The sequence below is a fragment of the Pyrgilauda ruficollis genome, unplaced genomic scaffold, assembly GCF_017590135.1.
Source record: "Pyrgilauda ruficollis isolate IOZ18807 unplaced genomic scaffold, ASM1759013v1 scaffold17, whole genome shotgun sequence".
In the NCBI taxonomy this organism is placed as follows: Eukaryota; Metazoa; Chordata; class Aves; order Passeriformes; family Passeridae; genus Pyrgilauda; species Pyrgilauda ruficollis.
Window position 1 is genome coordinate 818507 of NW_024515875.1, and position 14847 is coordinate 833353.

At 41.8% G+C, this 14847-nt stretch overlaps 2 protein-coding genes across 2 annotated transcripts; both read left to right on the forward strand.

Annotated features, from left to right (window-relative positions):
- The first annotated feature begins 9 nt into the window (after window positions 1–9).
- Window positions 10–3802, forward strand: TRMT10C (tRNA methyltransferase 10C, mitochondrial RNase P subunit). Its single transcript, XM_041463938.1, has 3 exons — window positions 10–44; window positions 1682–1818; window positions 1995–3802. Exon 3 carries the CDS (start codon window positions 2026–2028, stop codon window positions 3277–3279), a length of 1254 nt encoding a protein of 417 aa, XP_041319872.1. The 5' UTR covers window positions 10–44; window positions 1682–1818; window positions 1995–2025; the 3' UTR covers window positions 3280–3802.
- A 1499-nt stretch (window positions 3803–5301) lies between these two features.
- LOC121351565 (PEST proteolytic signal containing nuclear protein) lies at window positions 5302–14501 on the forward strand. Its single transcript, XM_041463814.1, has 5 exons — window positions 5302–5383; window positions 8815–9035; window positions 10961–11035; window positions 11525–11580; window positions 12531–14501. The coding sequence occupies exons 1-5, from the start codon at window positions 5329–5331 to the stop codon at window positions 12658–12660; spliced, it is 537 nt and encodes a 178-aa protein (XP_041319748.1). The 5' UTR covers window positions 5302–5328; the 3' UTR covers window positions 12661–14501.
- Window positions 14502–14847: the final 346 nt, after the last annotated feature.

Here is a 14847-nt window from a genome sequence, read left to right on the forward strand (position 1 = left end):
CGGCCGGGCGGGCCCGCCCCGCGCAGGCGCAGCGGCTCCGCGAGGTGAGCGGCGGTGGCGGCGCGGTCGGGACCGGCGGTGACCGCGGGGTGCCTCGGGGTCCGCCCGGTCCTGCCCCGCCCTGCCCCGACCCGACCGGACCGAGCCCCGGCGGGCGGGAGCGCGGCCGGAGATCCGGCAGGCGCTTTTCGCCACCTGCGGCGCGGTACCCCGGAGGCCGCGGGCTCCGCTGCAGCGGGGGGAGCGGGCGCGCCGGCGTCCCCGGGAGGGCTGGGGAGCACAGCGCGGGGCTGTGGGGTGTGAGCTGGTGCTCAGCGGCTCGGGTGCTCGTGGGCTGGTTTAAAAGTTATTAAACACGTGCAGTGCTGCTCCCCTGCAGGCAGCCTCGTCAGTGAGTGTCTAAAGGGGGTGCCAAAGGTGTGGGTCCAGGCTCTTGCCCGTGGTGCCAGGCCATGAGACAAGAAGCAATGGGCAGAAACTGAGGCACAGACGTTCCACCTGAACATGAGGAGCAACTTCTTTACTCTGCAGTAAAGAAGGTCTTGCACTGAACAGGTTGCCCAGAGGGGTTGTGGAGTCTGCCTTACTGGAGATATTCCAGACCTGTCCAGACACAACCCTGTGCCATGTCTCTGGGATGACCCTGCTTGAGCAGAGGAGTTGGACCAGATCCATTGTGGCCCCTTGCAGCCTTACTCAGTCTGTGATTCTGAGTGGGCAGCTATGCTGGAGAAGTAAGGCAAGTTGTTCAGTCTCTGAAATATCAGTGAAGAGCCTTTCTTTTATTGAAATGAGTTGCAGTGAAGTCATGCTAAAAAAGAAAAGGAAAATACTTTCAGTACTACAAATCTAGGTTGTTTAAAGAGCCTTAGATTGATTCGTGCAGTAATGATGTTAGTGTGAATGACACACTGGAAGGTAACTTGGCTCTATCAAAAGCTGTCATCAAGTATTCTGACAGTACTCAATATTGACTTAAATGGAGCTCCAGTAATGTGAGTTAATTGAGGAACTGATCCCTTGATTTCTCCATGCTTCTTTGATTATTACTTCTGCCAGTAGTTAAATTATTCACTGTAAAATTAGGGATACTTCCATTGTAGCACTTAAAAATTTTCACATTGTTAGGTTGCTTGGTTGTTCTTGTTTTTTTTTATCTTGGTAATGGTAGAACATAAGAGGTCTGCCACCAATTTGACCAGTTACTGTGTAGTAAAACACATGCCAGGTTATATAAGATTTCTAAATAATACACTGCTCCTTCTGTGCCTCTTACCTGAGCAGGTACATATGTAAAAACCCAATATTAGATCTAACTTCTTGTTCTGTATATCACATTATTTTCAGTTTATTAGGAGGATTATGAATTTTGATTTAAAAATTAGGAATTAATTCTAGTTTTGTCCAAATCACGTTTTCTCAAGGACTGAAACTCCACTGATGCTTAGTTCAGTAATGTGCATAGGCCAAGGAAACTATTAAATGTTCTTGGGTGTGTTTTCTTTTTGCAGACCTTTCATATTTAAATACAAATGTGGATAAAATTAATGGGACTGGGGGGATTTATGTCCTCAGCTTTATGTGCCTATGCCAACTTCACAGACAATTTAGCAAAAAGAAAAAAGATGGTCTTTTCTTGTACTAGTTGTTATTTTTCCATCTCTTCTTTCTGTTTTCACAGGATAGATAAATTATATAAAAATACTTCTGGTTTGCATGCAGCATTTCTCTGACTGGTTGTGAAGGCTCAACATATGATACAGATAACTTGAAGAGATCTTGGACAGTTCTTGAAGGTTGACTGCATTTTGAATTGCAGTAAGTATAGCTGGTTTAAGCTGTTTTTATTTAGGAAGCAGTAAAATCATCATAGAAGGAGGAATTTCTAGCATCCTCCAAGAAGTAACCTATTGTCTGTTAGTGTTACTAAGAATAAAAATCTGCATGTGTTTTCTTTGTGATTTCTGACAAGTTTTTTTCCCCTCTTATTGCAGATAAGTGTTGCAACACAACACATGTCTAAATATGCAGTTTGCTAATATGCTTCTGAGAAGAATTGTAAGAAGTTCTGTCCTTCCATTTGCCACACAACATGGGATGAAAAAGGATTTGTTTCCACTCAGTAGAACTCTGAGTTTATCACTTTGTCTGAAGCAAGACAAGTCATATGAACCCTCAGAAAAACTGGATTTAGATGAGTGGAAGAAGGTAATGAAATCCGGGTTGCAAGAAGAGGTCACTGAGATGGTCTCAGAGCCTAAGGAGCTTTCCAGTTTGGCTGCTGCACGTGAGACTTTGGAGATGTGGAGGCTAGCTGGCAGAGCAGTTCCAGAAAATATTAGTGAAGAACAGCTAAAAACCTTTATGGAGTGTCCTTCTAAGTCAGCTAAAAAGAAGTATTTAAAATATTTGCATCTCAAAGAACTTCACAAGAAAAATGACAAGAGAAAGATGGAAGAGAAAAGGGAAAGGAGGCTGGAAGCACAAGATCAAGATTCAAAACCAGATGAGATCAAAAAGAGTTCATTCCTATATTTCTGGTCCCACACTATGGATAAAGCATACAATTGGAGGGCTGCTCAGTCCATGATCTTTGGCCAGCCTCTAGTATTTGACATGTCTTATGAAAAAGAGATGTCTCTCCGAGAAGTCTCAAATACAGTGAGACAGATAGTAATGAGTGAAAGCAGCAATCGGAGATCTGTGGACCCATTCCACATTCACTTCTGTAACTTCAAAGATGATAGCCTCTATCACAGGGAATTTATCAAGAATTATAGAGAGGCATGGGACAAACTGCTTATCACAGTGACAGATAAGTGCTACACAGAAATCTTTCCAAAGGATAAGCTCATCTATCTGACAGCTGATTCTCCCAAAGTAATGAAAACATTTGATCACGATAAGATCTATATTGTTGGGTCACTGGTTGACAGGAGCATAAAAACTGGAGTCTCTTTAGCACGGGCAAAGCGATTAGGACTGGAGACTGCAGCCCTTCCACTGGAGAAGTATTTGCTTTGGAGTACTGGTGCCAAAAATCTCACACTGGATCAAATGATGCATATTTTATTAACTGTGAAAGATACTGCTGACTGGAAGAAGGCTCTGGAATTTGTTCCGAAAAGGAAATACTGTGGCTTTGTAAACAAGCCTGTGAAGGAATTGAAAAAAACGTTAGACCTGATCAACACACTCAAACTTGGAAAGGGACGGGAAAAAGTAGAAAAGCAATTTGCCAAAAACTATCCCCAGAGGTATAAACTAAAGCAAAAGTAGAGTGATGGGGAGGAAAATGAATTTTTTACACACAAACTGTGCCATCTTCTTGGTACATCTGGAACTCTGTTCAGCTTTTAATCTCAGAACATATTTTGTTGCTTATGTTTGAAATTACCGTCATTAAGAGTTGGGTTTTTTAATTACTTTAGTAGTCCAGCTGTTTAAATTTATTCACACATTATTGAAATTATGTAAGAGAAATAAGATAACATGTTGTAAAAAATCTACACAAAGACTGTCAGTCTGTTCAATTGAACTGTGCTTGCACAAGGGTGATTGTTACTGAATGCAAAGGTCTTCAGAGCTCTCTGCTTTGGAGGCTGTCTGCAGTTTTATTCTGTGAGATCACTAAGAAGTAGAAGAGACCTCTCCCCATTACTTCCTGAATCCTCTTGTATGCAAATGAATTGACCTTTGATAGCTGAACTAAATGGTTAAAACCTTGCATGAGTTTGGGGAACTGCACCATTTATTTCTGGATGTTCTATCTGGCACAAATAAAGTCCCTGTTTAGAAGGAATCAGGCAAATTTCTTGACTGTGCTGAAAGAAAAAATTAATCTTACCTACTTTTGTGTAAGACTTTTGTGCCAGAATTCTTGTGTTTTCAGGTCATGTAATGAAGATTTCCTGAAGTGCTGGAACTTCTGAGATGGTAAACTGTCCTATTAGTAAATACTTAGAAGAGCAGAGAGCCTTTTAATATTCCTCGCAGCTCAGAATATATTGGTGTCTCTCTGGAAGTCTGTGTTCAGGCTGCAGAGCTGCCATGGGCAGCTAAATACAGGTCTGGTGCCTGTGAGATGAGGAAGGCTTTCTTTGTGGGTGATGCTTAAAGTCAGTGATGGCAGGTGATGAGTTGGTGGTGACCCACTCCCTGGTGACCTCTTCTTACATGCTGTTGTAAGGTGGGGGTTGGAAGGCAGAAGATTCACTAGCTTGATACTGCCCTTCACTGCCTGTTGTGAGGCGCAGGGGCCTGCAGGCATGGATCACCTCTGGCACAGGGAAAGACCTGGCTCCTTTTAGCTGTATGAGGTTGGGAAGTACACAAAGCGTCACCCCAGGGTGGTGTTCCAGGTGATGCTTCAGAGCTGCCTTCAGCTGCCTGGGAAGCCCTGAAGTGCAAGGACTGGCTGTGTGAGTGCGTGTGCCTCACTCAGGCAGACTCTCCTCGAGGAAGAAACAACAGTGGAGCTGCCTGCTGCTGAGTGTCATAGAACTGTGGAATGGTTTGGGCTGGAAGGGGCCTCATCTAGATCCAGCCCCTGCCATGGGGTGGGTACTATGCCCCTTCTGTCATTTGCTCTTCCTCCATACAAACAGCCTCTTCTGATCTGTAAACTGGCTTGCACACTGGGGTGGGGGAAGGTGGTGTCACTGCTCACTTGAGCTCCTGTTACGAATCACAGACCAACCTCCTGAATCAAGCAGGGTCATCCCAGAGCACATGGCACAGGGTTGCATCTGGACGGCTCTTGAATATCTCCAGTAAGGGAGAGTCCACAGCCCTCTGAGCAACCTGCCCAGTGCTCGGTCACTGCGCAAGAAAGAAGCTGTTCCTCATGTTCAGGTGAAACTTTTGTGCATCGGTTTCTGCCCTTTGCCTCTTGTCCCATTGCTTGGCACCACCGGATCCTTCTTGGCGCACCACCTCCACACACTTTACATATTTATACACACCGAGGAGGCAGTGAGGTAATGAATGATATTGTGAATCACGGGAGGCAATCGTTAAACCACGCGCAGTGAGGAGGGCGCAGCAGCGGACGTGGTTCCTTCGCACCCCCGAGACGCAGAGGCTCAGGTTGCGGTGTCGGGGGGTGACTTTGATCCCCCGCTTTCCCCGCGGGAGGGAATGGAAGCCGTGCTCACGTGCGCGGCGGCTCCAGACGACCGTCAGCTCCGCGCGTTCCCGCTGTTCCCGCCGCGCCATCCCCGCGCGCCGCAGGGGCGGGGCCGGCCCGGCCGCGAGCCGGGCCTCGCGGGGGCGGGCCCGAGCGGCGCGCGTGCGCGGCGCGTGAGGCGGCGGAGGAGGCGGGGGAAAATGGCGGACGGCAGAGCCGAGGGGGAGAAGGCGAAGCGGCCGCAGCCCGCAGGAGGTGAACATGTAGCGCCTCTCGCCGCGGAGCTGTGGGGTGGGATCGGGCTCTGGGCCGGTCCAGCGGGGGTAGGGAGGGGCTCCAGGTGTCCCTCACCCGGCCGTGAGTTGCCGGGGCCGGGCCGTGCGGTGCCCGGCCCTGCGGGGAGGGTGGGTGGCTTGGGCCTGAGGGGACTGCGCTGGAGGAGAGGCCGGTCGCGCCTGCTGTGCTCAGCTTTACCGGCGCTTTTGTAAAAATACACCAGCTTCTCCTTGTCCATGCAAATGCACTATTTCTCTTTTCTAAAAATACACGGAGTACTTACGCCGTGTTCTGAGAGAAATACGACTGTTGCTGTCTGCAAGGATGAAGACAGCCTTAAAGATTGACTTTCAACAATTATGATACCTTTTTTATAAATGGGTACAGTGAATATTCTTTAACTGCTGTTTTAAGCATTTGGGGATTTTTTGCTTGGCAACAATCTGTAAGTTTGCTGTTTGGTTTTATAGTATTTATGTTATGACTGGATATTCCTGTAATTTCTGCAGTATTTGGTTCGAAAATTTTAATTGTATGTTTCTTTTCTTCTTTCTTCCCTTAAAGTTGAGAGGACAGTGGCTTTGCAAAGATAAAGCTTTTCTTTCTTGGTGTGTTTCTTCTTTTTGTTTTAGTGGGGTTTTTTTTTTGTTTTAATATGTCTGTAGGGAGAGGGCACTTCTTAGATCTGTTGAAAAATTAAATCGGGCATGTAAACCAATCAGGATAACCTCAACAGTGAATGTTATTTCTGATAATCGCTGACATTTGAAGAGTATTGATTTTAGGTAGTTCCTTGACTCTTGGTTCTCTGTTGGGCTTTGGTGGCTTTTTGGTTTTTATTTTTTGGTGGTGGTATTGGCTGGTATTTTGGTGGTGGTATTTTTTTTTATTAGTAATACAGTAACTGGACAGCATCAGCACATCAGTAATTCATACTGTCTTATGTACTGTTTTGTGTGCTGAAACATGATCTGAAGGAGTTGAGGTACCTTGGCCCTCAGGAGGAATAGTTGTTCTTTGAGGATTTTTGAAAGCAATTTGCAGTTCTTAGCTTTTGGCAAGATAGTGGGGCTTATCTTAAAATTAATTTAGCTGTGACTGGTTTGTTCCCACATGCCCCAGTGGTTCCCAGGGACAACAGATCCTGAAATGCTGTGCAGCTGGCACTGTCACTCTTGTCACTTCAGCCACCTGGGCTGTGGAAGTTGTCCACTCGTGTGGCGTGTTGATTTGCATGAGTAAAACTTAGCTGTGAAGGAGGACAACTTTTTATGTCTGCAATCCATGGAAAGGGCACTAGCCAGTCTAGTTTGGAAATAGTGCTGGTGCTTTCTGCAGGTGAAGTATGACCTCCAGGAAATGATAAAGCAGCCTTGATATCCTGGAATATATATGTGGACTGGCATGGGAGATGGTAGAGACCTGTTTAATGGTAAATATGCCTGCGTTTCTGTTTCCTGGAGAAATCAAACAGCACAACAGCTCCCTCCCCTTCCCTCATTGTCCTGTGCCCCTTACAGCTTTCTCATCAAGCAAGAGTGTTTCTTTCAGCAGTCTGGTGTTCATCCTTTGGCAAGCCCAGTAGAAATAATGCTCAGAATGCAGTGCTGATAGGAACTAATTCTGAGATGCTCTTTAGGATTTGGTGAGAAAACAGATGTGGGTAGATTGTATTAGGCTTCATCTTGTGCCTAGTAGTATTTGAGACTTTGCACTTTAAATAAGTAAGCTGTAAGAAGTAGTGTAATAACCTTCAGGCTAGCACTAGTCTAGGAATTGGTTCCCTATGCCCTGAATTTTGGGCTGCTATGGTTTTGTATATTATGAAAAAGAAGACTTAGCCCTACGGTTCCAGCAATTTTAAGGCCAGTGAATCTTCTACTTACCCTTGAATCAGTCTCTAGTGTACTGAGGCTGCACTTGGAACATTGTTTAATGTGATTTTATGGATGAAATATAAGGATGCTCTCCTAGTCTCTGCAGACTGCTGTTTGGTAAACTCTGCTAAGACAGCTACCAGTGCCCAAGGTGACTTGTGTAAATTTTGATTGTTTCTCTTTCCTCCTTTGTTTTTCATTTTTATATCTGTATTTTCTGGATCAGTTTTCTAGTAGCATTTTTTTTTAATACAGTGAAAATTATTAAAGTTACAATTTTTTTGTGGTCTGCATATTTCTGAAGGTGAATGATAAATCCATTTTGGTTTCAATCACTTATTGATACCTGGAAGAATGGGTAGAAGTAGTATATTCTGCTTCTTCTGATTTGGGAAATAGCAGACAAATATATATATAGACTGAGTCCCTAGTTTTTCTCTTTCCTGATGTTGTTTGCATTTTTTTTTTTTTTTCTCAGAGCTACAATCTTACTGACCCCCAGTTCAGACTTTCTTCTCTCCCACTGCTTCATCTTACCTAGCAGCTTTTTGCATTAGCAGTGCAAAGAGCTTTATCCCCTGATGGTCGGAATTTGCTGTGCATGGAAGGTGCTCTTCTACATTTGATGTTATGAGGAACTTGTGCTAGCTCCAGTTGTTTTAAACTGCTGCTGTGAGCACTTCCCTGTCCATTCCTTAATGTGTGTTTGTTTTTTCCCCCCTTCTGCTGCTGCAGTGGTTTGCTTATTGCAGCAGCAGGGAAGTGTCTTTTTGCTGAAGCATTTACTCTGTTCAGTATGAGTTTTCCAAGGACACCTTTGTCTCTTGGTGTAGCTGAAGAAGCTGATTTTATAGGAATGGAAGTGTTACTTGAATGTTTTTTCTCTGTGGATCACTGTTCAGCTGCTATGTTTTCCATGACTATACAAACCCAGAAAAGATGAAATCTATATATATGCTTTTTTAGTGCTGATTCCTTCCTCAAGCAGAGCTTGGCAGATTTATTACAGATGAGATGCGGACAAGCAGTGACTTGAAAGATGATTGAGACAGCCGGCCTCACTGTAGTCACTCCCATGATTTTAGACTTGTGCCAGACAAGCATAGAGACTGGCATGGACATGATTTTGTAGAAATTTAGTAGAATTAATTTTAACTTAGATTATCTACTCTAGATTTGGAATTGGGATTCCAATTATGAAAACTTATCTGTGGCAACTTAAAAATTTAAAAAGATTTAGTCATCTACATTTAATTTACTACATGAACTTTGACTTCCATACTAAATAAAGAGATGGTGCTTCAAGATTGTTTTCCTGGCTCATACAAGAAGTTCTTTACAAGTAGTGGAGTGCTTGCAGTTTCTTCTTCTCTTTGTGTTTTGCTGTCCACTAAATATACATTGGTGGAAACTGCTGTCACTAAAAACATTTTACCTATTGCACCCAAAGTATAATGCTTTTTGAGGTTGCTGCTCCCATCAATCTGCTCAGTAAAAGTAGCTCATCTTGGTAAGTTGTTTCGACTTCACCAGGACCTGAAGAAGAGGCAGAAAAACCTGTGAAAACTAAGACTGTTTCTTCCAGTAATGGAGGAGAAAGTTCGAGTCGCAGCGCAGAGAAACGGGCAGCTAATGAAGAAGCTGAAGACTTCACCACAAAGCCTGCTCCTGCCAAAATGTCCAAGTTTGGATTTTCCATAGGCAGTCAGACAACAAAGAAGGCATCTGCAATATCCATCAAACTGGGAGCAAATGTAAGTTTACTGTGGTCTTTTAATTTTAGGGAAACTGAGGGAAAAGGGAAGTACTTTGGGGGAGGCTTCCTTGCAGAGGAAACCTTGAATTCACGTGAGGGTAACTTGGGAAAAGCTTAAGCAGGCATTGCAGGGCCAGCTAGTCGTGCATGTGTAAGTACTTCAAGGTGATTAATAACAGGTCAGTAGTCTCAGGAATCATAAGACTTGATTGAAATGAACTGTAGATCTTTGAACATGCAGAATAATTTTATAATGAGATTTGATAAGTCTGCAATAATTTCCTTAGGGAAATGAGCAGACTTGTTAAGCTGTTCAGGCTACTTTGAAATGAGTGCTGGGAGCTTCATTGCATAGGATGCTTAAAGCTAGAAGAAAGCATCTAGATGGCTTAATAGGTTGTCTTCCACTCCAAAGATCTTATTTTAGCATGGGGAATTGTAGCATATTTCCATGACTTTGCCCGTTCTTTGCAAGGTCAGTATGATTTATTGTGTTAAATGCAAGAGATGGAGCTTTGTTACATAGATTTCTAAGAATTCTGATTTCCTTCATTGTCCAGCACAAGGTATCCTTGTGCTTGTTCAGATGTGAATCTGATGACTCTCTGTACTTCCAGAGTAATCCTCCACTGGCTTGGCCAAGGACAAGCCAGGGGCTGCCTCTCTGTTTAATACAGTTCATTTACATTTCCCACCTGTCACTGTGGTGGATACCTTATCAGTAGCTGTCTGCATCAAATTCAAACTCTAATCGTGAAAGGCTTGCACCCGCAATGCCAGCATTTTAGGAACCTGCAGAGTATTAAAAGGGTGCTCTGTTATTTTGAGATGGAAGGGAGATGTGGGCTGGCAGCATTCTAGGGTATAAATGCAACCAGGTCAGCTTAGACTTTGGAAAAATGAACAAGGCTTCCTTCTCTGGGCTTTTAGCATGCTTCAGTTTCTCATTTTCAAAGTGGCAATAAATTTGGCTCAGGATTTCTGCACGGAACTTAGTGGGTGAGGGACAGTGCTGAAATTTACCTGTTTCTCTTCAGTCATTTTTACTCCCCTAGTACACTCCCCATTCCTTGGGCGCAGATGCTTTAAAAATGGTGTGGTATCTGTATGTTGTGCAGCATCAGTAGGAACAGCTGTAGGCAGTTGCATAAGGGCTCTGCTGCAGTACCAGCTTCTAGGAGTGTGCAAAGAATTACCAGTAAAGGCAAAATGGAGAAAGCACTGTATATGATTGGTTTAGTACTATAGTAGCAATCTGTTACTAGTTACTTGGTTTTTTTCTCAGTGGTGTTGAAGTAACTCTTGGTACCACTGTTGTAGTACATGTAACAGTTGTGAGTTTGACAGCTTCCTACACTGTAAATAGAGGAATAAAAAATTGGAAATAAAAGAAATACTTTTTAAAGGAACTTATATTAATTGGACTGTGTGCTAGCTACTGATAGTAGTTTAAAAGCATTGAATTGTTTTAAGGCAGAAAGCCATCACATTGTTAAAATGGAAGAAAATAAACATTTTTTTTTTCTGACATTGATGGATAAGAATATCCCAGAAGAATAATGGAAATAGTGATGCAGTAAAATTTTGAATACCACAAGTTATTCAGGTTCTGTTTTAATTGTTCATGTCATGCACCAGTGGCTGAGTACCCCTGCAGTGTGCTAGAAAGTTAAGACCTGCATGTGGGGAGCTGTTATATGAGAGGGCTCAGCTTGCTGCTCAGAGTGATCACACATAAATGAGCAGTCATTTTCCTTTGTCATTAGAGAATCCTTTATGTGCTTGATTCAGACAAAAACTTTTTTCCCAGTTGCCCATTTCAGTGAAGATGTTTGATTTAATTTTACCAAAATACTTAAAAAGCCAAGGGTAGTTTTTTTGGGTTAGTAGACTTATGTTACTTGTGCATTTTGTCTTTTCCAGAAGCCTAAAGAGCCTGTTCCAACCCTGGCTCCAAAAACCCTTTCTGTAGCAGCAGCTTTCAATGAAGATGAAGATGTGAGTAATAAGCCAGTGATCAACACAAAATACCATTGGTGTGGTAGGCAGAGACTGGGTTATTTATGGTTCTTAACATAAACGTCAGGAATTTTCAACCTAGAAGCATCTTTTTTGGCTCTGATTAAGAACAAACAATAGCTCTGTGTTAGTTCAAGAAATCATTAAAATGTTGATAACTTCTCCCTGAAAATAAGATGCACAACATAATTTGAATTAATACTTGCTCTCTCTAGGCTTGATTAGGGGGAGGCCAAGGAAAGTTGTGCTTCTGGTTTGCTAAATATTTTGTTGTCATATTACTGCTCCTTCTTTCATGGAGTTGAACAAAGGAGTTTGTATTTTGTTCTGGAACCGTGTAGGAGCGGCATTGTGTCCAAAGTCACTTTGCTGTCCTGTAGGGCTGTAGTCCAGCCTTTATCTTGTCAGGCGTTTGAAGTGTCCAAAGGCGGGCGCCCAGCCCCGCTCTGACCTCCTTTGTCCCTGCAGAGCGAACCAGAGGAAATGCCCCCCGAAGCCAAGATGCGCATGAAGAACATTGGAAGGTAGGGCAGCTTTGAACTGTGCTTTGGAGAAGGGTGAGTGTGTGGAATACCAGCTCAGGGCAGATCTTGAAGATGGTTTGAGAATACAAGGAGGTAGAATAGGTTAAAGAAGCATTTCTCCAGAAACAAGATTTTCAAATGTGTCATCTACAGGTTAAAAGTACTACATTTGCGTTTGAACTTTGAATCTTATTTACATTTTTTGAGGAAGAAATTGAGTCTGCATTAAATAGAAGCTCTATCTTTTTTTTCTTTTTCTTTTTTTTTTTTTTTTTTTTTTTTTTTTTTTTAAGTGTAATAGGTAGGAATTCCTGCTTGACTCTACTTTGTATTTTTCTGGTTCTCCCTTTTATAAATTGCCTTGAAGTAGGTAGTCTGGTCACATTTTTAAACTCATGTGCAAGGGGAAGATAAGAATCATCTCTCAGACAAAGAATTGCTTCATTACTTTATAATAAATCGTATCATTTTTCTGCTTGTCCACATTTGAGATGGAAGGGGAACAGTCCTAAAATAAGTAGGGACCTTTTCAGAGGAGGCTTCACTTAAATTAGGGATGAATTTTGAGAATTTGTATTTCAGAGGTGTTTATCATGATACACTGCTTTTAAAGTCAGTCATTCTGAAAGTTCTCTAGTTTGGTGGCTTTTCTTTTTTCTACAGTAACAAATTTAGATCTTCAGTTTCTTAATCTTAGGAGTTGGCAGCGGTTACTGCCACTGCCACCTCCTCTCCTGCCGCATCTCATTGCTATATTTTGACGTACTGGGTACAGATCAATTCTGTGGCCAGCTTACAGTTGCTAATAGTGAGGGCTCCTGATGTAACAGAAGGAAATTTGTGTGGTAGAGGGGCAGACTGGGCTTGAAATTGGCATTTTCAGTGCCATGTGGCACAGTCTACTGTAGTTGAGCTGGCTTTCTCAACTGCTCTTGTTTTACTGTTCGCAGGGATACACCAACCTCAGCAGGACCAAATTCATTCAATAAAGGAAAGCATGGATTTTCTGACAACCAGAAGCTATGGGAACGAAATATAAAATCTCATCTTGGAAATGTCCATGACCAAGAAAATAACTAAATGATGTGGATTACAAGTTGGGTGTTTTGGGGGGAGGGGAGGGTGTAACATTAAAGGAACAGTTTCCTTTTTTAAGAATGGTATGAGACTATCTTTGGAGCCACTTTTTTAAGACTTTGAGTGGTACACTAATAAATGAGTTTGAAATTAGAGGTAATTTATGTTTTGTATACAGATTTCAAGGCATTTGCTAATTTTGTAGTTCATGTGATTAGTTTCAAAAGGTTACAGATAATAAAGAAATTGGAGTGGTACCTTTTTAAGATAATTTTTTTTGTCAGTGATTAAATAAGGTGGATGAAAAAGGTTACTGTCTCTTTAATCAGGTTAAAATTGAATGCTCTTGCATTCTCACTTCTGGCTCCCTCTTCATAACAGGAGAAACAGTTCACTCCTATGAATTCTGCTAAAGAGAGTGAGCATTGTCTTGAACTAGAAGTGTTACTGGACTATTACTTTGAATATAATCTTACACAGGAAATAGTAAGAACTTGGATTTTTTTTCTCCCTGCAGTCACCTTTTGTTAAGTCTCTGCAAACTAGGAATTACGTTGCTCTGGGTGGCTCTGGTAACTTAGCTCTGATTTTGTTTAAAACTTCATGTAGGGTGTGTAACCTTCAGTGGCCTGTTCTGTCCTAAGGAAACGGGCCTTGTCTGTATATTAGATACAGTCTGTAAAGAATATTCATTACAAAGGTAAATCAGTATTTTCAGTGTGCTCCTTTTAAATCATTAGCCTTGAGTAGTGCTTGTCAGCATTTCCTAGTGGTACACAGAAACCACCACCAAAAATACAAGCTAATGTACATTAAGCTACACCTTTGATTGAAATATTTTTCTTTACTATGCCTAGAAGGAATAAAAGCCACACCAAAAATCAGTAACTCACTGCTTAAGTATGAAAAATCTAAGATGCACTTTCCCTGTCTTGCCATTTAAGACAAAATGCCTTGATGCTTATGACCTCAGTGGACACTATCAGGTCAAAGAATTCTGTACCTGCAGTCCTGATGTTCCTAGCAAGTATCAGCTTCAGAAATAAAACTTGACCTTTTCCTGCCTGTCTTCCTTTTGCAGTGATTTTCAGCAGTGACATGAATCTGGTCGTTTATTTCTTAGCTTCCATGCTGCAGGACAGTGCTGAAGAATTTCAGTGCTAGTAATGACCGCCTAAATTTCAGTCTAATTTAGATTGCCTATTTGTAAAAACATTTTATTAACAGAACTGGTTAAATAGAACATTATCAACAGCAATACCACTACCTGCCCCAACAGTACCACCTCCCATACCCCAGATAAGCATAAGGTTCTTTTTAAACTCAAATACCTGATAGTGTCAACCACTAAATTAATTTCAGCTGGAAAATGGTTGTAGCATTCAATATATTAGTTGCTTTCATCCTGCCTCTAAAACTGTCTTCTTGTGAAAGTTGAACTTGCAAGTGCAGAAAGGAAAGTGCATCTTGAAATGTATTTTTTTATTATTATTATTATTTTAGGAAAGCTCTGACCACTTAGACTTTTGAGTTTGTAAGTTCTAAAAATATTTTTTTGTATTTTTGTATTGTATGTGTAATCTTTTTTCTTTTGAAGTCTGATGCAGTTGAATACCTGTAACTGTTTTCTTTTAAAAGCCTTGTTATAAACTTAACATAAAAATGTATACATTATTTTTCTTCCATAGCAGAAATACTTGGTTTATTTAAAACACACTTTCAAAACTGACTTTCAGGACTTCCAAAACCAATTTGGGCATTACTGGAACTAGGCAACACAAACTTTTCACTTATTTTCATCACATGTGGTTATGTTTGTTTAAATAAATCCCTTTAAGATAGTGGTAATCCATAGTGGATAGCTATTTTCTTGTGCTCCTCAGTAGCTGGTTCATACTATATCAATCACTTGTATAGGAACAAAGCAAAACAGCACTTCAAATAAGAATGATTCAGAGATCTATTCCTTGTCTTAATTAACCTACCACCACTTTCTTTCACATCTTTGTCTGAAGTAGATGTTCATACCCAGAATCTCCTTGTACTTCAAAATCATTTAGGAAATTGCTAGGTGAAGGGCAGACATGCTATGAAATACCTTCCATGCAACTGAGAGAGCAAAAGTTATATTTATCTTCTTACTTCCATGGTCATTAAATAATCCTAGACCTTGTGAGAGACTGCAGAAAC

Bases quoted from the DNA above. Each gene is read 5' to 3' on its own strand.
- LOC121351565 (XM_041463814.1), top strand. From the start codon at position 5,329: ATGGCGGACGGCAGAGCCGAGGGGGAGAAGGCGAAGCGGCCGCAGCCC. The intron at 5,384-8,814 runs GTGAACATGTAG...CGACTTCACCAG, and splicing joins GCGGCCGCAGCCCGCAGGAG to GACCTGAAGAAGAGGCAGAA. The intron at 9,036-10,960 runs GTAAGTTTACTG...TGTCTTTTCCAG, and splicing joins CCATCAAACTGGGAGCAAAT to AAGCCTAAAGAGCCTGTTCC.
- TRMT10C (XM_041463938.1), top strand. From the start codon at position 2,026: ATGCAGTTTGCTAATATGCTTCTGAGAAGAATTGTAAGAAGTTCTGTC.